This window comes from Lineus longissimus, chromosome 5, assembly GCF_910592395.1.
Source record: "Lineus longissimus chromosome 5, tnLinLong1.2, whole genome shotgun sequence".
NCBI lineage: Eukaryota > Metazoa > Nemertea > Pilidiophora > Heteronemertea > Lineidae > Lineus > Lineus longissimus.
In genome coordinates, this window is record NC_088312.1 from 17,901,965 (window position 1) to 17,928,337 (window position 26,373).

The window sequence follows — 26,373 nt, forward strand, 5'->3', positions numbered from 1 at the left end:
ACATTCCAGATCCTAACAATCGCTTTTTTATATTCTGGCGAAAATAGGCAACATTAAGAAAATTGTAAACCGATGCCATTTAGGACATTAATTTGTCTATTCAAATTAAATGGAATGCTTGTTTAGGGAAAATTGATCGTTAGAAGCTGCACGCACCATGCCTCGATGTGAGAGTCCAAATCTGAAACGGATATGTCGAATCGTAAAGTCTGCAGGACTGTTCAAACTCAAATCATGACCTCTAATTAAAACCCAATTAACTCTATTCTAATTGGTCAAATATTTTTATGCAGAATTGGAAGATAAAGGTTGGATCTAAAACATACAATTGAATAAATACGTACCATTTTGCGATCAATAATATGTTATAAATATTTTTGTTTGAAGCCCACAATAGATGTGTCATAACTGAACCCCAGCCTTAACGCTAGATTCGGCAGCGAAGATAATGAAAAGGGGGCCACTTCGAATGGCACACCCCTAGTAGCAAGAATGAATAAAGATTAAGACTTTGGAACCAATACTACATCATCTTATCTAGCACTATGTTCCAAATTTTGTCAATTTTGCAAGATAATTCGTCTTCTATTCAATCATGGCTAGCACTACTATTGGCTGGTTGTTGCTTGATTTTTGTCACACAATACATGACTCAAATAGTGTAACTCATTTAGTAGCGATTATAAGGCTAATAAGGAAATGGTATTTTAACAAGGTTCTAAAACCCTTCTAAGACGAAGAATGCCCACCATTACGCCATAGCACGGGAAATTGGATAATCAATTTTGTCTCTTAAGACAGAATGCGCTGTATCTCCTTTACCTTTAGGAGTTCAGAGCTGAAATAGGTATCATTGAAGCTCCCATGTCATTCGGACTCAAAAGAACTCGCAAATAAATTTGCTGAATTCTTTGAGGACAAAGTGGGGAAGATCAGATCTGACATGTCAGTTCAAGATCCGAGTGGAGGCGAGTCTGCAACCGGTGTGGGCCGGTGTAGCTCATTGACAGCCTTCGAGCCTGCCTCCGGTGAAGACATTGCACACATTATCGGCAAATCTCCATGTTAATCCTGTCAGCTTGATCCGCTTCCAACGTGGCTGGTCAAAGGAGCAACCCATGAACTACTCCCCATCCTAACAGACATCATCAATGCTTCGCTTAGAGATGGGACAGTTCCAGAGACACTGAAAGTTGCACTTGTAACCCCACTACTAAAGAAGCCCTCGCTCGATCCTGAGGTTCTGCAGAATTATCGTCCTGTTAGCAACCTACCCTTCATCTCTAAGGTCCTTGAGCGAGTGGTTGCGAGTCAGCTCATCAAATACATGGACGAAAACAGCCTCCATGACACATTTCAATCGGCATACAAGGCATTCCACAGCACTGAAACAGCGTTGCTGCGGGTCCAAAATGACATTCGGCTCATGGTAGACAAGCATGGTGCAGCGTTCCTGATACTCCTTGATTTGAGTGCCACCTTCGACACTGTCGACCACGATATTCTCCTGATGAGGATGAGGACTAGGCTGGGCATCGACGGAACTGCGCTAAACTGGTTCAGGTCATACCTCTCACTTGGATACATATCGTGATCAATGGAAGCAGATCTGCTCCTCGTACGCTGCGCTATGGTGTCCCACAGGGCCCAGTACTTGGGCCTATTCTTTTCCTTATCTATATCCTACCACTTGGCGACCTGATTGACAGTTTCTCTACCCCACGTCATGGCTTCACTTCGCTGACGACACTCAAGTCTATGTTGCATTGCCAATAGGGCAAGCACAGCAGAAAATTGTTCAGTTAGAGGATTGCCTGCTCAAGATTCAGGACTGGTTAGCCAAGAACATGCTCAAGGGGAACCCAACGAAAACTGAACTCAAGTTGTTTGGCTCTCAACAAGCTTTGAACCGTCTCAATATAGAGTCCCTCTCAGTAGCGGGGATTGACGTCCAAGTGACAACAGGACCAGTGAGAAACCTGGGAGTTCTTTTCGATCAAACAATGTCAAATGGAAAATCAAGTGAATACTGTTGTAAAATCTGCAACGTACCATCTTCGGAACATTGGCCGGATACGCAATTGTCTTACCGAAAGTGCAGCTAAACTCCTGATCCAATCCCTTGTGTTAACAAGACTGGATTATTGCAACAGCCTCCTTGCCGGCATTACCAAGAACCTAATGCACAAACTCCAGCTTACACAAAATCATGCAGCCAGGATAATAACTCGAACTCGTGGTGACCAGCACATTACACGCGTGCTTAGGAGGCTACACTGGCTTCCTATTCCTCAAAGAATTGACTTCAAGGTGTCACTCCTTTTGTTTAAGTGCAAAGCTGACCTTGCCCCATGCTATCTATCAGATATTGTGCCACTGTATGAACCCAGCCGATCCCTGAGGTCCCAGAACCTAGGTTTGCTCCAAGTACCCAGGTACCGCCTGGCATCATATGGTGGCAGAAGTTTTGTGGTGTATGCTACACAACTCTGGAACAGACTAGACATGAATGTGCGAAATGCTCCAACTGTGAGCACATTCAAAAAGGTGCTGAAGTCGAGATTATGGTGACTTTGTTTTCAAAGCGCAGCCGAGCAATCATACGTTATTGGATAATTGCGCTATATAAGTCTTATTTGAATTGAATTGAATTGAATTCGTCTTGTTAAAATCTTTACAATGAGTCCATAACATTTAGCATGTGAGTTCAGGAAACTTTACCCACCCTTTTGAAAAAAACATTTCCAAATTCTTAGTCTTATGAACTCTTGTTTGTAGGGATTATTAAGCAGTTACGGGATAATCGTGAAATCTTAACGGAGAACGTGGGCATTTTCTTTGTCGAGTCATTAGGGAACGTTTACCAGTATACGCACAGCAGGACATCCTAGATCTTTGGGAGAACTGGATAATGAAGCGTTAACAACGATTCACAAGAAACTTTGTAACGGTATCTCCGTTTTGTTCCCAGAATTCAAGGACAAACGAAGTGTAAATAGGCAAGCAAAACAAAAGCTGGTGTCGGTCATCATTCATATTATTGGGTACTGTGCTGTTAAGTGTCAGTCCATGATACCACCATGCAGGATCATGCAAATGGTGGCAAGGTGGGGGGTCAACAGATCTAGTTGTAATTTCTACCACAGACCTGTCCTTGGGTACTATGAAGGCTGGTGGATTGGTTTCGAAAATAACCCCACAGTTTTGGGGTACGGCTGTTAACCATTTCCTACTCATTTTCCTTTTAAAAAAACATGCATTATCCCTCAAAATAGGCTAAGTCTTTTGTCAATTTTCGTGCATCAAACAGAATTATCACTAAACACCGCCTATTGAAATTGAAAGTACATGATCTGAGCTACCTTTTCATGCCTTTTGTTTTGCCCCAGGTACATTTTAATGACAGGTACAGTACGTCCCAAAAACAATGCAATCTCAAATTTCAGTAAAAAGGCAATTTTAACTCTCCTTTAGCTCCAACACTGCAGTTTTTTAGGTGATGCCACTTCCAGGTAAGGAAGTCAGAATGCTGTTTTTTAATTTGCAAAAGAAAAAAATCCGGCCGCCCTTACGGTTTTCCGGTGAGAGGGGGTCGAGTCGCGCCCTTCTCACTGGTGCCCATTTTTTGCCCATTCCCTCAGAAAACTGACGAAATACACATGCTTTCCAAATAAAATTACATTTTTAGATGTTAGGGAACCCCCCTCTCCCTTGCCCCTCCCACACACTCCCTCAAACAACCTAGAGGCCTTTATATCCCCTGTGGAGGCTTAGCGGTCTTGGCGGAAACGATCACCAGCAACGACAACAACCACAACAGTTACAGTTACAATGCATTGTGTACATGCACGTGTACATTGTGTGATAGTCAATTGAAAATGGAACCTGAAAAATCACAGTTGAAATGTGGATTTGCTGTCATATCCAAGGATATCGAGTGTGGTACTGACGCTTCATACCCCAATGACAAGAGTGTGATCCCCTTGAAACAATGTAAGAAGGACGTGCACTCCCATTTGATGCGTTGGATGTCCTCCAGGAAAGCCAGTCAAGTCAAAAGTGAATGGGAGCTCATAGCACTTTGTGATGGTAACCGGAAAAACGCCGACCGACCGACCGACCGACTGACCGACTGATCTGCGAACCAACCGTCATATGCAGTATCCCTTTCGCTTTCTATAGCACTGTATCTGTGTAGTGCCCAGCGCAATGGACGTGATGGAGTCCGACGTGTCTGACAGCAGCATCTCCAGTCAATTATACCGGGAAACCGAGCCCACGCGGTAAGGAACTGATAACGATACTCTAAAGATATGCTTTGTCTACATGGTCGGTGGATATAAAAACATGATTTGGGCCTATTCTATGCACTGTAGTTTTTCTACTCGAGTGTCTCGACCGATGCAATGCATGAACTGCAACGCGCAATATGCATTTGTTGTCATTTGAACAGCGCACGTGCGCTTGTTTACAATTTCATTTCACATGACCTGCTGCTGTCCGACACGTCGGACTCCATCATGTCCATTGCGCTGGGCACTACACAGATACATGTGCTATAGAGAAGCGAAAGGGATACTGCATATGACGGTAGGTTGGCAGGTCAGTCGGTCGGTCGGTCGGTCGGTCGGTCGGCGTTTTTCCGGTTACCCTTTGTGATGGCGTGTTTGATATGAGTTCTCCAGTTCTGGACACCACAATATGCCCGAACCACCGATACAAGTTGAGTTTATCATGGAATCAGCAAAGGAGATGCCAGCACCCACTTCATCAACCCTCTAAAACAAGTCGGAAGCCCAGAAAAGATGGTGGTTCAGTTCATCGAGTGATGTCTCGGGAAATATACATCAAGTGGGGAGTTTTTGTCCCAGTTGGCTCAGGTAAGGGATCAGTCTCAAAATCACTGAAGTAGAAAAGAAGCAGTAGGCCTGTAATGATACCCACTCTGACTAAACCTAACTTTGGTGCAAAACCAACTGAGTGATAACGATTTACCACTTCACTTGTGTTCTTCCTAGAAAGTTGATTGGAGCCTTGGCTTGGTGATCAGGAAGTCCCAGTTATGATTCCCTGCCAGTGCCACTGGAGGTGATGCTTCACTGCCGTACAAAATCAGCATGGCCGGTCGCATTATCAAAACAAGTCTATCATCATCATCATGTCCTCACACTATTATATTGCACATCATATTATCATTACCCCCATAATCTGGTGCCTTTTCAGCTCTGTGTAAAGGATGTGAGGCTAAACATCGAGTATCTGTGGCAAATGTAGAACGAGAAGTAGAACCAGCACCCATGGATACAGAGGTGAGTTGAATGAAAAAAAAGGGGAGAAGATTCGGGGCAAGCCAAAGTGAATATTGGTTAATTCTGCCTGCAGCGACTGACTTGCATGTAAGAAGGTCACTGATGAGAGAGGAGGGACTAAGCTGAAAACCTTGATGCCATTCTGGCTCCCATCTCCTTGGCAATGAGGGATTCTAAGCCAAACCTGATTCTCCATCAATATCTTTTTTCAGTCCGCTGTTGCCTCTTCCTCTGTTCAACCAGCCGACGCCTTAGAAAACCCAGCAGACGGGACAGAAGGGCAAATTTGATGGGTAATGTTGTTGCAACAGTATCATAAGGACTGCTGGTCAAGCACTCTTGAGCTGGGAGAGAGAAATGATAAGAGGGTGGAGACAGATTTTCTGAAATGTTGGTCTTTGAGTCATGACTGGGCAGAATTAGCCCAGTGAAAGTTGTCAGCTACACATCAAGAATTCTTGATTTAGAATGAAAGGGTACGACTTTATTGGATGTACATTCATCAGGCTTGACCTGAGATTTTCCACGCCATTGATTGCAAATGCATTGTTCGCATTCTGCAATACATCTCTCTTTTTCTAAAAAAAATACATGGTGAATTTCCTAAAACTGTTACATGCTGTGTTTTTGTCTCCCTTGACTTACATAACCTGCAATATGAAGGACATCCAGATTTGATGTTCTAGTATATCTATCGGATGGTTCATCAGGTAAAATGCGGGGCTTGGTTAAAAAATGATTTTATAGTGATATCTTGGGATAAATTTGAACTTTGGCTTTCAGTAAACAATTGTAAATGCCAAGATAGATTTTTAATGTCAGTATACTTAGTAGCGCTAATGTCAGTTTTGAACAACCAAGCCTGCTACTGGAAAGTGGGACTCTCTCCTGATACTATCCTGCACTTGGGCCTGACATGTAGTACCGTAAATGAGGTGTTACTAGTATTGGTCCCTCCCTAGTAGTGGTTAGTAGTGGTTTGGCTATTGTCTGCAAAATAGCCTTTTTTCTATGTATCATTATATTAGCTTGTAAATAAATCACCCATTTGTAAAAAAAAAAGTGTCCCTTCTTAAGTGGCAGCACTGTCCTCTGCAGACAGGTACAAGTGTAGCATGTGGAAAGTTGTGATCTCTCCTAAGGGACTGGACAGTACCGTAACTCAGTTCATGAAAAACTTCTCCATTCCAGTACATGTATATGTACAATTTAGCCAATGCTAGAGCAACTCCAGGAGAACATTTCAGCGCCAACCAAGGAGCTAAAAACTTCCAATAGCAGTACTCTTACGGTGCAGCCAACTGCAGGGTTGTCCTCATCAAATAGTAATTACAGTAGGAACTGCACCTTTGGTCAATTGGCTCCTTAGCAATGGAAGGTGTTACTAGTATGTGAAATGAGCACTTCTGCAAGGTTCTTAGGAACAGGATGATCCCTGCATGGGTTGATAAAGATGTATTAGTAGGTCATACCACATGCCCTTCAGGTGCCTTAGCCATGGGGGGGGGGGGTCCAACCCTTACAACATGCTCTGGCAGCATGACACAGGCTAATGAATGGGTCAACATTAGCATCCTCACCAACAGGGGGGTTTCTTAAGGTTTTCGGACTGTAAGAAGGCCTACATGTAGCTTATTCAATTACGTTGCCATCAGGTAGGCCAAGGCCGAAATGTTATTTGAAATTCAAATCAGCATTTCAGGACCTATGGGGCCCAATTCCCCAAAGGGCTTTCATCAAGGGCAAATTTGTAGTGATGAGCTTGTTCTTTTTTTGGGGGAAAAATGCAAGTGGAGTTATTTACCGGTAGGCCTACTTAAATAAGTTAAAATAGGTTAGTAGTCCTAGGCATGGGGGGGGGGGTGATCATGGTGGTTGACAGTAACTACTAATCCTCATGGCCAGCACCAAGCATAAATTATGTGTTCATTATGCATTTATTTTATAATTCATCAAGTGTACACAAGGTGGCAGCACTAGCCAATGAGTGTCATTTTGGTGGAAAATAGCACTTTTTCCTTGGTTTATCCTGGGAAAACAGTAAAAGCGGCCGGAAATTTTATTTCTGATTTTGAAAGTAGGTATCATTACCTTTATCATGTGCAAGCCACAGCATTCAAAGACCTGCAGTGTTGGAGATATGAGCGTCGATAGAGAGCTCTTCCTAAGCACTGCCCCTAGGTATGCATAATTACTAGGCCTAGCACGACCAAAGTATGAAGTGTTACTCAATGACCTGTTGCAGAATGGAAGATCTCATCAAATACTTCCATCATACAAAGGGGGAAAATCCAGCTATTTTTTTTAGTCTCTGCAGGAGTGCCCAACATTGACCCAAAAATACACAAAAAATAGGGGGAAAAAAGCTAAAACAAGCCCCCTAACTAGGCCTGCCCCTAACTCGGTTGCTAGTGATTTTTGAGAGTCATCAATTGCTGTGTAATGATGTCTTAGTGGAAGGATCTTGCATACCTAATCTCGTTAAAAACGGTTGACCCCCACCTTGCCACCCTCTGCATGGTGGTATCATGGACTGACACTTAATATAACGATAAAAAAGGCACCACGAGGTAAAGACAATGGGAGTGACGCAACGGCACTGTCAAACATATCGAAAGTGGTCAGCAAGCTAACTAAACGTCTGGACCAGGTCGAGAAGGACTTGTGCATTGTGAAGAAGGGAAACGTGTCACTCAGGGAGGTGGCGAAATCCCTTTGTGAACAGCCGGTCACCGAGGAGGGCACAGAAGTGCCTAGCGCTACACCTGCCGTCATAAACTCCAGGCAGGAGTATGAAACTGAGGACGTTATTTATCCCAGCCGATACATCATCTGATAGTGATAATGACTCGGACTCAACTGTTGTCTCCACGGAGGCGGATGTGGATATACCAGCCTCGGAGTTCACCCTACCGCCCCAACAGACCAAACGGCTCAGGTGCAGGGAAGGCCGGAGCAAGGCAAAATCACTGAGTGAGACAAAGTCAGCTAGCACAAAACGGACCGCTAGCACGCTCACACTAAATCCATCCGCACAGAAGGAGTGTGGGCCATGTTGACCCAAATCAGCGCGAAGCGTGCCAGGCATGTGATTGACATGTGATTGACATGTGATTGACATGTTACATTACATTACATTACATAACATTATAAAATTTGTGTGGGGCGCCTTTCCACCGAACAAATCTTGCTCAAGGCGCTGCCCCCTCAAAGTGCCTCGCGTACAGCCAGGTCTTTAACTGACATTTGAATTTAAGGACATCTGAAGCATCCTGAATTTGAGATGGGAGTTGATTCCGAAGAGATGGAGCGCAGGCAGAGAAAGCCCTGTCGCCAAACGAGGTCCCAGTTCGTTTTGGCAGCAACTTGACAAAGGATACTAACGACCTCGTGTGGTGAGTGGCCTCTGCAAGTGGGAGATTTAAGTAGCCAGGGGCTAGTCCACGAAGCACCTTGAAACAATGGAGCAGCACCTTGAACACGATCCGGGACTTAATTGGCAGCCAGTGAAGTTCCTTGAGTACAGGCGTGATATGGTCACGCCTGTACGTCCTCTTTATAAGCCTCGCAGCCCTGTTTTGCACCAGCTGAAGAGGCGCAAGTGTCTTGGCCGGCAGCCCAAAAAGCAAGGCATTATTGGAATCAAGTCTGGAGGTCACAAAGGCATGGACAAGCCTCCCAGTGCACGACTGGTTTAGGTACCGTCTGACCCGGCCAATCTTATACAAGCCATAGTTGGCTGCCGTACAGACTTTCTGCACCTGGGTTTGCATGTCCATACCCTCATCCAACCAGACACCAAGATCTCGCACACTGCCCGATTTAGGATCCATACTCCATCAACAGTTACTACCTGCACCGATCCGACCCTCCTCCGACTCACAATGTTCATCATATCTGTCTTTGGGGCATTCCAATCTCTAACATGTGCTATGCAAGACTCCATCCTGGACACAACCTCGTCACGCTCAACACCCTCGCCGCACTTCATAAAGCCAAGAAGCTGGTTATCATCAGCATATAGTTGGAACGGGACTTCCCATTGACGCATGATGTCTCCCAGTGGCAGGGTGTAGACCGTGAAGAGAATGGGCCCAAGAACGGAGCCCTGCGGTACGCCATATCTAAGAGGAACAGGAACGGAACCTCTGCCTTCAACAGTCACAGACAACCTCCGTCCATGGAGATATGATGAAAACCACTCCAAGACAGTCCCATCTAGATAAAGTCTTTCCTGGAGCCTACGAATGAGTATCTGCTGGCCAACCGTATCAAAAGCGGCTGATAGGTCCAATAGAACAAGGACCACCTCCTTACCACTATCAAGACCAGTGAGAATGTCATCTGTAACATTGAGCATCACAGTTTCAGTACTGTGACACTGCCGATATGCTGACTGATTAGTGTCAAACAACTCGTAGGTGGACATATGCTCTTTCAGTTGCGATGCCACAACACGCTCGATCAATTTAGAGATAAACGAAAGATTTGAAACCGGTCGGTAGTTGGCAAGAATGTTTTTGTCGAGTGATGGCTTCTTACTTGGGCAAATTTAAGTGATGATGGAACATGGCCACTCTCGAGCGACTTGTTAACGATCAGGGTAATGGCTGGGAGGAGAGATTCCAAACAGCTCTTCAGCAACCATGTTGGAATGGGGTCATGGCTGCCCCCCTTTGCTGGGAGCGACGTGATAAGTTTACGAATGTGATCTACAGTCACAGGTGTGAATATTTCGAATGCGGGTATAATTACCTGCATCATCATTCGAATTGTCCATGATGGCTTCCTCTGTAGAAGCATCCATGTTCTCACGGATCTTGCTAACCTTCCCGATGAAGAAGCTGCTGAACTGCTCAGCCAGATCTTCTAAATCCTGATGCTCTGGAAGAGCATCAGTGGGCGATTTTCCTATCAACCGATCCACAACCTTGAATAGGTCCCTGTCACGAGATTCTGCGATCTTTGATCTATGATAGGAAATCTTAGCTTTATCAACTAAACACGTCACCGCATGTTCTCTGTACAAAACAGTCGTACCGTTCGTTCAAGGTTACCGTCCAAAGTGCTGATACGAAAATCGTCCTTAATTCGGATTTGTGCCTTAAAGGGATAATGATTCGGGCTTTTCGTGACTCCTGCCCGTCGCGTCTCCGTGCAGCGCAACCAGGTGGGCAACGCGAGTATTGGCGAGGTGCCAACGACAAGGATATCGGCCACAGATCCATAGCAGCCGCATAGGGAACACAGAAAGCAGCATCATAACAAGAAGCAGAGAAACTACCAGTACCGTACGAGACGCCATGACGACGGAGACTACCACGACAATACGAGCAAACAGAGTATCGTTGTTCGTTATTTCTAGTACGCGCAAGTCCTGGCGCAAAAGACCTTTCCCGCCACGTGGGTGCACGCCCAGGGCAAGCGGAGTGACCACAAGTTATTCAAACAACCTATATTTCTTCAATAAAACTTGGTTTAATGGCTGATAAACTTAGTTTATTTGAACGAAATATTGTTTTTTTTAAAACAACCTACGGGAAACTCACACTCACCACATCGTTTCGTACAGGCCTAAAATTTTCAAAGTTCACATTTGGTCATTCCTAGAAGTGGGCGGGTGGTTTTAAAAGAACAGCCATAATGTCGTGGGCTAATATGGGTATTACGTGTAGTGCTACCAGTCTTTTTATGTACGCGCGCATTACCATGTGGGATGTGATAATATTATATAGGAAGTGACTATTTGGCAAGCCCGGCTTGCCAAACAGCGACTTTTTTTTGTCCTGAATGGAGAGCCGAACTCATTAATATTTATAAATGCCCAAGGGCTCATTAATATTCATAAGTTAGTAATGCGCTGGAGAGGCTCAAGTAAGTGAGGCTGGAAAGGGAGAAGGGAAAAAATGGCGGAACCCTCGCCACCGTTGCCGATTTCGTCAGTAGAAAAGTTGCGCGTGGGGGCTTCGTATGGCTCTTTTGAAGATATGGAGAAAGCTCTTGATAAATATAAAGAGACAAGCTTGACTGTTTTCGTGAGAAAAAGCTCGAGGACCACTCAGGCCGCCAACGCTCGCCTCAAAACCGACGAGGACAGATATGACCCGAGGCTGAAATATGCGTATGTACGTTGGTGCTGCAAACATGGCGGGAATCACAAAACTTCCAGTACGGGACAAAGGCCACATCAAACGTAAGTTGAATCCATGAATGATATCGTATTAACGTGCAAGTCAGATAGTAATCATCCATCCTTTTTTCCTCTGACCGTGGCCTTGGGCATTGGCCAAACAAAACCATGATTGTGTGCATATGCCTGCCTACACACAGCTGTCACTGCACAGTACATGAGAAGGCAGCAATGATAGGCCTTGCATGCATGGGGCATACGATTTGTACGTGGGAAAGTGTCACTCATGTGGCTGTGATCCTGTGGCCAGGTTGCTGTTCCGTATACTTGGCTCGGCATGCTTTGACAGTACATACAATGATGACAATGCAGTGAGTAGACGACTAAGGGTACGGCAACTCCCCATCCCCCCCTATGGCGGAAACACTGCAGTCAGTACACACACAGTTGGCTGGGCTGCGCTTGGGGGCCTATCCATCATGTCCATATTGCCGGGCATGCTTGCCGGGCGCCGGGGGGGGGGGTTGGCCTAACTATTTTTTCCCCAACTGGGCTCAACCCAACGGTTCATCAATTGCCCGGGAGCAATGGCAACGGTTCATCCATTGCATAAGTCAACACTATAGGGAATTTTACCCTCTGATGTAGATGAGATGAGGGGCATATTCAAGGCATGGCCAAGGTCCCCCACACCCCCCCCCCCATGTTGTAAAGATTTCGTAAATTTGGCATTAAGATTTAGAACTACCTTTGAATAAACTGACCGTAAATTGGCCGCCCCCCCCCCCCCTGAATTGCCAAAGGGCACATTTCCTTTTGGACTTGTAAAAACTTACTTTAAAAGAGTATACGAAGCGAAGACAATGAAAGAGACTACCAGTGAGTGTTGCCTTGGGCGAGATTTGAACCGGCAATTAAGCAATGGGCCAGTTGCGGCCACCCCCTTGCTAGATTCTTGTCTCCAGGTAAACATCAGTTTAGTCTAAAGTACATTCTTTGATATGGAATCCATGTCAAAGTCCTGAATCGGAAATTGACGTTTTTATCAGAAAAAGACATACTTTGGCATGTTTGGGGTTTTGGGCAGTAATTTTTGGGGAAAAGAGCAGAATTGAACATTTGATGGGGGTCAGATACTTCTAAAAATTCAAAAGAAATATTTCTATGCTAATTTGGGGAAATTTTTTGGCTAATTTGGGGACATCTTTTTGGCTAATTTGGGGACATGTGGCGCCTCCTACACCATATAACGGTGTAGAAACTACATGTATGCAACTGAAAGGCCTGTAAGTCATCCTGCTCACCTTCATGACCTTGCATGCGTGCAAAGCATGAAAGCATGGGGATAATCTTGATTATCCCCATGCTTTCTTGCAAAAACTATGAATAATCCCAATGCTCCTCCCTTTGCAATTGCATGCAGCCAGCAACTCATACACATGCTTCTTTGCTATGACCAATTAATCATCCCCATGCTTCTCCCCTTGCAGAAATTATTTCCATACTTCCTTGCTACAACTAGAGTCATCCCATTGCTCCTCCCCTTGCACTTGAAGAGTTTCATCGCAAATGTGATAACCCTTTTCGGCCATTTTGAGAAAAATGGCTTCAAAGTTTGGAATCTAACTGAAAATGTATTATAGAAAATTTTGGATGTTTTCTGTCATAAAAGTTTAGGCCGGGTCTATTTGGCAAGCCGCTCGCCGAACAGCCATCTTTTTTTGTATTGTTTGGAGAGCCGCTTGCCAAACAGCACTTAAAAGCCACCCTGTTCGGCCAGCCGGGCTTGCCAAACAGGTAAAAAATCTACCCTGTTTGGCGAGCTGGAGACTTTACTTTAATATCAATGAGTTCGGCTCTCCATTCAGGACAAGAAAAAATCGCTGTTTGGTAAGCCGGGCTTGCCAAGTAGTCACTTCCAAAAGTTTAACTGTTGGTTGACCCGAATGCTCTAGTCTAAAATTTGGAGGATCAAACATCCTATGGGCAATGCCGTGGCATGGTTAAGTCCAAAATGTTAAAAAAGGTGCTTGAGCGTTTTGCTATGAAACTCTTTACTTGCAGGATCGCCCCAATGCTTCCTGCACTACGACTACAGTGCTGAGTCATCCCCATGCTCTTCCCCTTGCATGCAGAAAAATCGCCATGCTTCCTTTCTCTATAACTACACTGTCACTGACTGAGTCATCCCCAGCCATGCTCCTTCCTTTGCATGAAGGCTCATCATCCCGTACTTCTTCGTCTCAGTCTGGGATCCTGACAATTTGATTTGGATAAAAGATTTGCCCAGTCTGTCTTTGTGTTGCATACACAGCGTTGGCATTTTCTCATCATATTATTCATCTTTCTCTTTTCAGGACCTACAAGCTTGGCTGCCCGGCCGCAATCTTTGCGACTGCGGATCGCAATTCAAGCCGTCTTGTGATAAAAACCTTGAATGATACCCACAACCACGCTGTAAGCAGTGACATTTACATGCACTACCCTGTAAATCGTGAAGTGGACGATAAGCTGAAAGCTGTTTGTCGTGTCATGTACAACCTAAAAGTGCCTGCAGGGGTTTTCCGAGATAAACTGATTGAGATATCTGGAAAAGAATTTACAGCTAAGGATATCTTAAATCTCAAGTCAAAGATCCGAATGGACAACTCAGACAGTGGTTCAAAGCTGAACCTACTTGTTACAGAACTAGAAGCCATCCTTGAGCAGTTTCCAGATGCATTCATCCGTTTGAAGATAAGTGAGGTGGGCCTAGTTGAAGCGATTTTCATTCAAATGCCTGTGATGAGGGATTCGTTCATAAAGTTTCCGGAAGTGTGTTTCCTCGATGCTACGTACAGGGTAAATGAACATAAAATGCCACTGTTCACGTTGATGGTCGAGGATGGACTTGGTCACAGTATCCCTGCAGCACATTTCCTGGTGTCTGCAGAAGATCAGGAAAATATTGATCATTGTTTTGATTTGTTCAAGCAGTCGTTGCCAGAGGGAATGCTTGACAAAACAACGTGTGTGGTCATTGACAAGGACTTAAAAGAAGTGAATACGATCAAGAAATTCTTTCCCGGTGCCACAATCCATCTGTGCTTATTTCATGTGCTGAGATGTTTCCAAAGGGCCACAAAAGACATTCCCGTTGCAACTAAAGAAGGCGTACGGAAAGTATTAGAAAACATGGCTTTTTGTAGTGAAGAAACTCAGTATGATAAACTTTACGATCAACTGAAGGAACTAGCCCCAGAGACATTCCTTACAAAGTTTGCCAAAAATTGGGACGAATGCAAAGAAATGTGGTGTTTTTGCTGGCGAAAGAGGACAATGAACCTTGGTAACAAAACGACTAATCGTCTAGAGTCCTTTCATCAGAAATTGAAGATGAATTTGAATAGCTCAAAAACTCTGGCAGAATGTATCCATGAATTGGTACAGCTTTCAGAAACCAAAAAAGGCCAGATCAAACATAAGACTAATATTGGGTCTTGCTCCATTTCCTATGATGCCACTGAGCTGTCAGCCGAAGGTCATGCTATATACGAGACGTGTTCACCATTTGCAGCAGAGAAAATTGTTGTGGAGCTAAAAGGCATGAGGAGAATGCATACTACCTTTAAATCTACGCCCTTGAAAGGAAATGGCTATGCTGTGCAGTCTGCAAGTGGAGGAAGTGTCTTCAGTGTTTGTAGCGACATGAAAACATGTAGTTGTCACTTTTTCAAGAATCATGGTTTGCCCTGTCGACACATTTTCTTTGTTCGGAAGGTTGAAAGTACTGAACTGTTCATTCCAGATCTTGTATCGCGACGATGGAGGAAAGAATATCAGACTGCATCAGTTGCCACTGTCCCGCTTCCTGTTCCTGCAACAATGCACGACAATGTCGTGTTAACCGTCCAGGCTACCGCCAGCAAAACGAAGAAGACATTAAACAGGTGTCAAAAGTACAGGGAAGCCTTAGGTGTTTGCAAAGAAATAGCTTCAGTAATTTGTGAACATGGACAAGATGTCTTCAATGGATACATTTCAAACCTCAAAGACTTCAAAGCTTGTGTTTTAGGTGGGAAGGAAGTTGACATTCTCGATGTTAATGCAGGTCCGTCTTGTGATCCACAGCTCACAAACTCACTCATGTCTGTTGCTGAAGTTCATACTGGTATGTCTTGTGTGCCTGAAATTTCTGAAGAAGACACGCTTTGCCCTGAGGATTTAACATGTCATCATGATCTCAACAACAACGATGTCGATCCAAGCAAGTCTTCTGTGCAGCCAGATAAGAGCCTGAGAGATACTAGTATGCCAGATGATCTGTCGTACTACGGAGAATGTTACAGTGATTCACAGTTAGATATTGATACAAATGTACGGAGTCGTGCCCCAAGTGAGAAACAAGGAAACGCTTGTTTTTCACCGTGTTTAGGATCAGCATCAAGTACCCAGGTTACCAGTAATCTGCCCGTGAATGCCCATTTGGACTCCATGAAGGACATTTTAGGTGAAAAACTGCTTCCTGATCTGGCTTCTACTCCAAGGCTTGCAGAACAGACATTTTCAACCTCAGTTTCAGTGGCTGAATTTAAGTCCTTGTTAGAGCAAATACACCTAGTTGAAAAACCAAAGGTTCGTGGGCGGCCTAAAGGGAAAACACAATCAGTAACAGGAATTCCAAAGAAAATCGAGAATAAACGAAAACAAAGTCAAGCGCGAAGCCAGAATAAGAAAGCCAAGCGAGCTGACAAGATCAAGGACAAGACAGATTCGACCAAGAAGAAGGGAGCCAAGAAGATACATGTAGATGACAAGATCAAGACCGATGTGCTGATAGACTTGTCAACTCTTGATGATTTGGAAGATGACATCGGACCTGGGGAAGATTTGAGAGAGGTGATCAAGTACGCTCTGCAGGGTTATTTGGACGACCTTCCAGATGGAGAACTTGAGCACTGCTTTGAAACATTGAAGGAAGAATATTTTAACATGAAAAGAGCCCGCAACAGTATGGACAGATTTGTGCTATGTCTTAATGACCCAGTGCACTCTTTCTTTTTGGAGTCATCACGTATCTTCGAAACAGAAATGGAAGACATCGCAAGTTATCTTTGCCTATCGAATAAATGGAAGTCGAGATTTGTTTCTTTTAAGCAGGGAAGTGGAGATTACCTCATGCTTGTGTGTAGTGTGTTAGCCAAGGCATATTCGCTGCAAGTGTTGCCGTCAGCTATTATTGCAACACTACATGGTATACCTCACCACCTGAAAGACGGCGAACAGTATGTTAAAAGGGCAGAGGAGGGTGTTGATGAAACAGTGAAGCTGGCCATTGGTAACAACACGTTAAGAGACACAGAATTCAAGACTCTGCTTCAACCTGACGGGATGTTAAATGATAATGTAAGACATGTTATAGTATTCTTTTAAAAAATTTGTTCTGAGGTTATACAGCTTCTCTCTAGAGAGAGTTTGGAGAGAAAAACAGGGAACAGACTTTTGTTACAGCAGATACAATCAAAAGCAGTACTCAATGGATGACATGAATAACAAAATGATGCCTGCAAAAGTAAAAGTCTCTAAGTAAAATTGTTTTTAAAAAGATACTAAAAAACGAAGTGTTAACGAGGGCATACATGTATATCCCAGACTGTGCTGCTCTAGAGTTGAACATTAGATGATGTATGCGAGGCGAGGAGCATGAGATCATTTTTGTCCAAAATTGTATTGCACAATAACATGAAAACTTGTTTTTGATTTTATGCTATAAGTGGCTGGTATAATCAAATAGTATTGTTTGAATTTCAGGTTGTGAGTGCTTTCCTTTCTGTGCTGTCGAGACAGGCAAATTCAAAGATCCAAAACACTGCACTCGTCTTGCCATCCTTCCTGGCATCAAAATGGGAGAAGAATGACAACACGTGGATTTTCAAAAATGTGAGTATTAATGTACATTTTAATGTACGTGTACGTGTAGTGTGAACCTAGAGCTCTGCATTTCGAACTTGATCACATCTTGTCTGCTATCTGTCCTCCATCGGTCAACAATGGTTGCACATTTGCTCAGCGTTGAGTCAAGCAGCTTTAAACTTGTTGTGTATGTCTTCTTATGACAACATGACCTAACATGCAAAAAATTATTGCACTTTGACCAACTATTACTTTCTGCCTTTCAAGCTCTTGGTGGCCATCTTTCAAAAATATTATTTTGTCGATATCGAGCAGGTATCAGTTATGTGTCACAGTATTGCACATTGTTCTTTTGCAGGTTGATGTGGAAAAGTTCACCTGGGTATTTGTTCCAATTTGTACCAATAACCACTGGATCGTGCTAGTGGCTAACCTTCAGCAGTCATCAATTGGAATTTTGAATTCAATTCATTGGCCTGGCAGCCGTGTCGAGATATTCTTGTCTGGTTGGAGGTAAGCTTACATGTACAGTCTGTTTGCAGCTGGTGTGGTGTTTTGAATTTCAGTCAGTATCACTACACCATATTTATTAAGATGTACGGTAAACAATTGAAGTTGCAGTACAGGTCGCGTGTTGATCTTGATCCTTTAAAACACAACAAAATGTTTGTCATCAAGGCTCGTCTTTTTTAAATTAGTATCAAAGGTTACATGTATATTAGGATGAGGTGGTTTGCTGGCCAAACCACAATAAACTGATTTGAACTTATGCATTTTAAAAAGGAATGTCTTGAAAGCACTGATTGAAATAATTGGCGAAGTTTGAGCAGTAATATATTTTGTTTCAGAAACTTCATGCATGCCCGGGGTGATACCAGACCATGGAAATCCAAATTGTATGAATGCAGCGAGCAAGAAGACGGCAGCAGCTGTGGAGTCTTTCTTCTGATGGTATGTTCAAAAACATCGATCATTGGAGCATGTGCATGACACACTGTAGCACAGGAATGATCATGAATGAAAGGGGATAACTCATAGTAGCAAGGAAGCATTGGAGTGATTATGCATGCAAGGGGAGGAGCATGGGGATGACTAATTGAAGTTCTAGCAAGGAAGCATGGGAATGAATATGAATGCAAGGGGAGGAACATGGGGATGACGCATTGAAGTTGTAACATTGAGTTGACTTAATTTAGTTGTACCAAGGAAGCATGGGCATGACTATACATGCAAGGGGAGGAGCATGGGGATGACTCATTATAGTTGTAGCAAGGAATAGTTCATGGTAGAATATCTAAGCACTGGCACTGCTAAAACTGACAGCATTTTGGATATTGTCTTTCCTCTTTCCATCCATCCAACAAAAGAATATTTTTCATTCATTGCAGAATGTAGAGGCTATTTTGCTGGATGTGGTACCATCTGTTATGCGCCAGTTCCATGCCAGGATGTATCGCCAATACATAGTTGGTAGATTGCTCAAGGATGGTGTGGAAGACGTCAACCAGAAATGCGACCTTCCCTTCTGTAAGATGGAGGACAACAAGGATCTAGTGCAGTGCATTGAATGTGATCGCTGGTGCCACCTATCCTGCTGTGAAATGGAGCAGAGGCCAGAGATATTCTGTTGTTTGTATTGTATTTAAATGATGTTTTAGATACTTTTACTTTAATAGCACCTTTCATAAATTTTCAAGAACATGTCTTGTGGTCTGGCGTGCGTAACAACTTGAAATTGCAGCTGCTGAAGATGTTCAGCTGAAGATGTATGTACTGCTGTCCACTTGTGTCAGTAATTGTTTTAATCTACTGTTGTACTGTTGTTTTCATGTATGACCATCAGACCTAGTTCCAACATAAGTTTTCATCGATGTCTGTAGTCAGGAGTGAGGAGTTGAAATAGTTGCAGTTCTATGATATTAGACTTACAGTCAACCACATAAAGTTGGTCACATGGAGGGGAGAAGCAATTTTAATTTGATTTATCTGAAGTTCGACATGTGATTGCTGTGAGATGATCTTGGAGAGAGGCATCAGTTGTTGACAGGAGTAGTTCACATTCTCTCTCAACAGACACTTAATGATCGTGCCATATTTTAGTTTTAATACATAAATTATGATTAGAGAGCATGCATAGGTGGTCTGGGGATGTGATTTAAATGCTCATTTGTCTTTCAATATGCCCAACATGTATAAATAGAATAAAAGCTATTATGAGACATTTAGATCAGAATTTTTTGCTGGCTCTACTATAAGACATTCAGGTTAGAATACTTTGCTGGTTCTACCATTTAATGCACACGCCAGTATAAAGTGATGGTGTTTTTGTGGTAATCTGTGCCTTGCATGCACAAGGTGGGGAGGGTACTGAAAATTGGAAAATTTCTTTGTGCATCTCTAATGTTGTTCATATTCAGTTCATATATATCACTTTTCATACAATTTTTTGGAATAATATGTTTATCGTAGAAATTTGCTGTTTAGCTTTATAAATAAAGAGTTTATTCCTTTTATTTGAATCTAATCTTGTCGTTTATGACTCGCCCGACTCTTCACTTCTTCTAAAACTGACCTATTCCCACCATTACAATGGAAATGCCTTCCTTCACTCGGAAAATCTCTATCAGACACTTTGCCTTGCTGTGTTGATTGACGGAAAGATGCCTTTTGAAGATGAAGCCCACTTTCAAGTCCAGTGTCAATGAATGCACCATAAAGTGTGCATGGCTTCTTCATAATGAAATGTGTGCCAACTTTAAACTTCATGATTGAAGTTGACATAGCCTGTCTTCAAAAAGGATGAACCGATGACTGCAGCAGTGCATAATATGAGACAGGAGATGTGTGCTGTAGTGTAACTTGCCTTCCTTGCTGCTGCCTATAGTACCTTTAAAATTTCGAAATTACACTGTAACCTCGTACCCAGTGTAACACATGAGCAGAAATCCCAATGTAAAATGACGCGAGAATCCCTGGGGACGAGGTTGCTGACACCGGGGCCATTCGGTTATCTGAGACCGGGTGTATCTGTCAGTATTTTCAGATTATGCACAAAAGGGTTTTCAGATTATGCACAAAACTTCAATGATCGAACGTACGCACTCGGCAATCGAGTGCCAATGCCGTCATTTCGCTTCAGAGGAATTTGGTTACTCTAAAGGAAAAACCGCATTAACAGACTATTATCAGATCAATACGCTATTATGCATATTCATGAGTAGGCGTGGTTTATTCATCGGCTTGCCAAACAGGAAAGAAATTTTTCTCTGTTTGGCAAGCCCGGCTCTCCAAACAGGACAAAAAAAGATGCCTGTTCGGCGAGCGGCTCGCCAAATAGACTATTTGGCAAGCCCGGCTCTCCAAACAGGAGAAAAAAAGATGCCTGTTCGGCGAGCGGCTCGCCAAATAGACCCGGCCTATTATATATTGATGTTCATCAATTTACCTGAGTTTACCAAAGACAGGTTTCCGTCAGTTTTGCTTTGCGGAGAGTAGACAGCACGGATGAGAATACTAGGTCTGATGCGAGTTTTGGTCTTTTACGAATGGTTGGCCTCGCAAGGAAGCGCATCGAGTCCGAAGCTATACGGATAGCTTGGCGTGTCAGTCGTTTAGTTGCAGAAAACGTAGAGATTAATGTTAATGACTTGTTAATCGAGAAAGAGGACGATGTATACGGTTTAGGGTTTTTGTAAGAGCCTGAAGATGATGACGGAATTGACATGCACAATGTAGAAATGCATTACAATCAATCGCGATTCAATCGGTGTTGTTCGTTTTGTAATGTTGATTCTACCAAATGCCAAACTAAAAGAAGTGCAATAAAGAAAGTCCTCATATCAATTAAATTGCATCTAATTTTAAGGACTTTCTTTATTGTTCTTTACGAATTTCCCTTCAGGAAAAACTTAGTGAGTCATAGGGCCAGCAGTCAAGACTACATGATACAACTATTGAAATTCATTGCGTTCCTGAACATGATCTGCGCAATGGACATGCCATATAGAAGCGGCCACACCACCGTTCAATAGAAAATTATTGCAAACGACCTAATGAGCATAATAAACGCTCATTAAAATGGTTATGGTCATCCTACTTTCAAAGGCACAAAATCGAACCTATGACAATAATAGTGGCAGTACGACTTAGCAAGTTGTGACACATTCGGGATATGCCGGTGTGCAAGGGATAGTAGTCCTAGGGCTGATAGTCCGTGTAACAATAGCCCGCATTGCTGAATGTTTTGGTTAGGGTTAGCGGTACAATAGATCATGCTGCTTAATTGGTCAAATACAATGCTACCGGACTATGACTCCAGGGGGACTATATCCGCTGTCACACCGGTAACATAGCTATTACGTCCTGTTAAATTCATCAGCATTCAAATGACTACACATTCCCGCTACAGAAATCGGGAAAAATCGGACTCAGAAAATTTGGCCCATGAAACGATGAGGTAAGTGGGAGTTTTCCGTATATTTTCTCCTAATTAACCAAGTTTTATTGAATAATGTACATTTCGGTGCGAAAACTAACATTTTAGGTGATGAGATACAGATTTTGTGTTGAAAAACCAGTATTTTTATCACAAAATATAGGTTTATGGAAAAAAAACTTACGTTATTAGGAAAGAATATCGTTTTTTTTACAGATAAACTAATATTTTTTCAAACAACCTGGTTTATAAGGAGAAAATATAGGTTGTTTAACAAAAAAATTTCTTTCAAATAAACTTAGTTTATCAGCCATAAAACCAAGTTTTATTGAAGAATTATAGATTGTTTGAATAACTTGACACTCCACTGGCTATATGCATGCACCCTCACTCGCCTCCGCGCCGACGAAAGAAATTAATCAAAAATAAAACCCCTGGGCCGCCTGTGAAAGAGTGGCAGTTATTTTTCCCTCTGAACAACCCGATGGTGTGCGAAAGAGAATAACTTCAGTAAAATGGTAGACACTACCCAACTATGAGAATAAAGAAAAAATGTGTCAGCAGGGTAAACAAATACATGTACATGTACATGTACATGTACATGTACATGTACATGTATTGGGCTGAACAGATACGATACTTACCGTAGTCATCTGAATATAAAACTAGAATTTTCTTCCAGTCAAAACTTTTGACAACATCTATGTAAGCTTTTGTAAGAAAGTCGACGTCTGGGTAAAGATTCACGGAAAATAATGGAGGGCTATCAGTTCTTGTTTCTAATCTGGCTTCTAGATGTGGTATATCCATAGCGTTGCACATGGAATTGATATGCCCTGCTAGATGCGATTGTTGAGGTCCGAATAAAGCTGCTACACCTAAGTTGACTTGTTGGCAGGCTGAAAAGAAGAGTTGAAATAACTTTAATTTCTATAAAGAGCGTATAGTAGACAATTTGCACACTCATCCCACTTCCACCCCGACTCACAGTCGAGGCTGAGGGTTGCACTACACATGGCGGAGGACAGTGTCAACGGCCGCATCATATAGGCCCCCTGCAACCGACACGAGGTAGTCTTTCAGTTCCTGCTGAGAATGGAGACAAGACCACCATTGATTTTCCAAGCCATTTCCAGTTATTTCAAATGCCCGCCATCAAATACCAAATACCGCGTGGGGTTGTGAAACTGAAATTCGGATATGATATACGGGTTAGTCTTTGGAGTAACTGGTGCGATTTAAACTGGTAGTTGACCACGGACATTTTTGGACAGTTGACAGTGGACAGTTTTACCCATTTCGGCCATTTTCACTCCAAATTTAAATGACACCCCCTATGGCCAGGTGGTCAAAATTCAAAATTCATTTTTTACCAAACAATTTATTTATATCTGTAGACTTGCCACAGCAAATATTTTTTCAAAACCTCTCCAAATATGTACTTGATACATGTAGTTAAAAACATGCACTCGTCTAATTGATAGGCCTGGACCCTCCAACCTATGAATATTCATTGGTGGTATTGTCTCTGAGGCCAAATCATACATCACAGACACAATAACCTATACATTTCTGGGTTCGTATGAATCCAGAGAAGAAGTCTACGGCCTTTTCATTGCATTTCATTCATAAATGCACCGATAGGTGGCACCACCTTTGACACCACTTGGATCCTGAAAATGGTTAAAAGAATTGAGCAAAAAATTGGCAAGATTTGTGCTATATTCAAACGGGCCTAAATCGGTTCAAAATGAATGATTTGGGAATGACATTACCAACAGCAGATCGCCAAATGCATCTAGTTTCTTTATTTGATGTGAAAACATTTGGTCATCTCGGCTATTTCTTCGCTATGTAACAATATTAGGCTAACGCTATCAGTTAGTATACACAGTATGTTCAGGGTTTAGAAGCTAGGCCATTGTTTTATGCAAACTCACAACAGGTGCGATGTTATCAGATTGTAACACAATGAAGTTTCTAAAGTGAGCTAAAGATAGATGGAATTCACGGATGGGTTGGACCTATTTTGGAATATGGGTGTAGCAGTAGCACAATTTTAGGGAGAATTCTAAGCCCTCTTTGGCTATATGCTTGGATATTTCATCAGGGTTTGGTATTATAATTTAGTCGTATGACATTTGGAACATATTGGTACAAATTAATGGTGAGTTATTTAGACTTTGATTTTTTAGATTATGTAAACACTACCTCTGATCCCACGGTTTATCGCCATTTCGCCTACAATCATTTCGCCTACAGCCATTTCGCCTACCAAAAAATGCCATTTCGCCTACAGCCACTTCGCCTACCGTCATTTCGCCTACAGCCATTTCGCCTACCTGCCATTTCGCCTATTTCTCATTTCGCCTACTTGCCATTTCGCCTACCTGCCATTTCGCCTACCCGCCATTTCGCCTACTCGCCATTTCGCCTACTGCCATTTCGCCTACATACAGAAAATGCCATTTCACATAATTCTGAATATATTTGTTTTAAATCCTCCATATTGATACTAGTATCAGTAAAAAATATAAGTTATCAGGCCTTATACCTACTGTTGCAGAGGATTTGCAAATCCACCACATTTATTTGGTATCTGTCAAAAATATATGTTTGGCCCTATATAGGCCTACTGTAGCAGAGGATTGTATCCCATTTCCCTTTTAGAGTCCCAATCATCATACACTAATTTGTTGTCGTTGAAGCTCTAATTTGGTTACTGGATTAATTACTGAATTAATTGGATCACTATAAAGTGTGTCACACAACATAAGCAAACTAACTAATTTTCTGCTAATGTATAGTGACCGTACTCCTATCTGCCAGCTAAAAATTTTGCCTCAAACCACCTCTGTTCAATACAAATATCCAGAAAGTCCTACTTTCCTTCCAATTCATAAAAAAACAAAAATAGCAGTAAAAGTAGGCGAAATGGCTAGTAGGCGAAAAGACAAGTAGGCGAAATGGCTAGTAGGCGAATCGACAAGTAGGCGTAATGGCTAGTAGGCGAAATGGGTAATAGGCGAAATGGTTATAGGCGAAATGGCTGTAGGCGAAATGGTTATAGGCGAAATGATTGTAGGCGAAATGGCGATACACCGATCCCACTGCTGTAATGTTGCACTTGCATCATCACATGCTAACCTCGCTTAACCAACCTTGCTGCCAGGGTATTGGTATAAAATCGGTGGAACCGGCTGGAACAATTAGAATGTTCCCAGCACGACTTGGCATGTGATGCAGCTCAACCCTCAAAGCAGATCCACTGACTAGAAATTGCCAGCATGACTTTGCATGGGAGGTAGCCCAACCCTCAAATCTCTGGTCAAAGGGACAATTCTAGCAAGGCTAAGCACGGGAGGTGGCCCAGTCCTCATGGAAAGCCCTTTGAAGAATACATGTACTAGAACACCTTAGCATGAAGGTAGTCCAACCCTTCCCTGGCAATGAATCAGTGGCTATCTGTTGGTTGCCCTTGTAACTATTGGCCTCACGAGCGAACCCGTTGGCCTACTGCTTAGCACTTTGTTTTCGATTGTGCTTCAGAAAGGATAAATTATGTCGTGACTATGAGGGAGATATCAGTGTGTGTAATCGTTTTGCTAGGAATTATGATGCTGTAGAAATATGCAAGTACTGTAAATACTCATGCGTTCAGTTTATCTTTAAAATTTACTGGATATGACTCTTAGTCCTCTGTTTCTAAGTTCCTTGGTCCATTAGGACAGAAGATTTGTGACAGATCAGTGGTGACATAGTACTTGACGAACTCGTTAATGTCGTCGATATTTGGATGCCCAGGGTTGTGACATTGTCTTGTGTTTCTTTAATGGTGAAGCCTTACCGCTCGACCCGGTTTCACGCTACAACTATATGGCCGAGAATTTGAACGAGCATAATTGACACTCGCACAACTACGCCTAACCTCGCGTGACTGATGGAAGGTAAGTTACATATTTAGGTCAAACTGGGGATTGAGACCCGCTTCAAATGGCACAGATGTTAGTCTAATTAAATCACCAAAGATCCCTCTGCACATGGAAACTAAGACCAGGGCGTCAAAGTAAATAGTATTTGGTACAGGATGGACACATTCATGAAAACGGTAACAGCCCGGGTCTTAAGAACTACATTGTACAATATTTCCCTGGGGGGACAAAACGGACCTCGTCCCCACTGTGAAGTGCCACCTTCAATAATGCCCCTTTAGATGACAGATACAGAAACTAGAGGTGATTACAAACACAATGGAACGTAACATCATGGGTTAATGTGAAAAGGCTTGGTTCCAGTGGCCATTTGAAAATTAAAAGCAAAAACGCAAAACGGTGAACTTTTCACCAACATTCGGATAAAGCGATTTCAAGCCAAAATGCAGATTCGGGCATAGTGCCTTCAAGTTGCCCTGGCGACATGCCGATATTCCCCAATGGTGTTTAAATGGGTACCAGAGAGTGGTTAGTGGCCTTCCAATGTTTTATGAACCTTTTTTAGGCGTTTCAGAAAAATGCAAAATTTGACGTATGGCCCATTAAGGTTACACTACACAGTGCGGAGGACGGTGTCAAGGGCAGCGTCGAATAGGCCCCCAGCATCCGACACGA

At 42.9% G+C, this 26,373-nt stretch overlaps 2 protein-coding genes across 10 annotated transcripts in view; one reads left to right on the top strand and one right to left on the bottom strand.

The window, feature by feature from the left end:
- The window catches only part of LOC135487615 (glutamate receptor ionotropic, kainate 2-like), a 223,255-nt gene that overhangs the window by 129,047 nt on the left and 67,835 nt on the right, over positions 1-26,373 (bottom strand). For all 9 annotated transcript variants that reach the window (XR_010446880.1, XR_010446879.1, XM_064771577.1 and 6 more), the window contains exon 3: positions 22,411-22,665. Coding sequence is in view for 7 of the 9 variants with exons in the window: in XM_064771577.1 (XP_064627647.1) it covers positions 22,411-22,665 (255 nt within the window). In the remaining 2 variants the exon portion in view is untranslated. The remainder of the gene's footprint in view (positions 1-22,410; positions 22,666-26,373) is intronic.
- On the top strand, positions 11,216-19,543 carry LOC135487673 (uncharacterized). Its single transcript, XM_064771710.1, has 6 exons — positions 11,216-11,502; positions 13,797-16,824; positions 17,230-17,358; positions 17,690-17,844; positions 18,180-18,282; positions 18,720-19,543. Exons 1-6 carry the CDS (start codon positions 11,216-11,218, stop codon positions 18,975-18,977), a joined length of 3,960 nt encoding a protein of 1,319 aa, XP_064627780.1. The 3' UTR covers positions 18,978-19,543.

What these genes read in the sequence shown, in the direction of transcription:
- LOC135487673 (XM_064771710.1), top strand. Translation starts at nt 11,216, where the DNA reads ATGGCGGAACCCTCGCCACCGTTGCCGATTTCGTCAGTAGAAAAGTTG. An exon ending in ACGGGATGTTAAATGATAAT is followed by an intron (nt 16,825 to 17,229) that starts GTAAGACATGTT and finishes TTTGAATTTCAG; the next exon opens with GTTGTGAGTGCTTTCCTTTC. An exon ending in GTGGAGTCTTTCTTCTGATG is followed by an intron (nt 18,283 to 18,719) that starts GTATGTTCAAAA and finishes CATTCATTGCAG; the next exon opens with AATGTAGAGGCTATTTTGCT.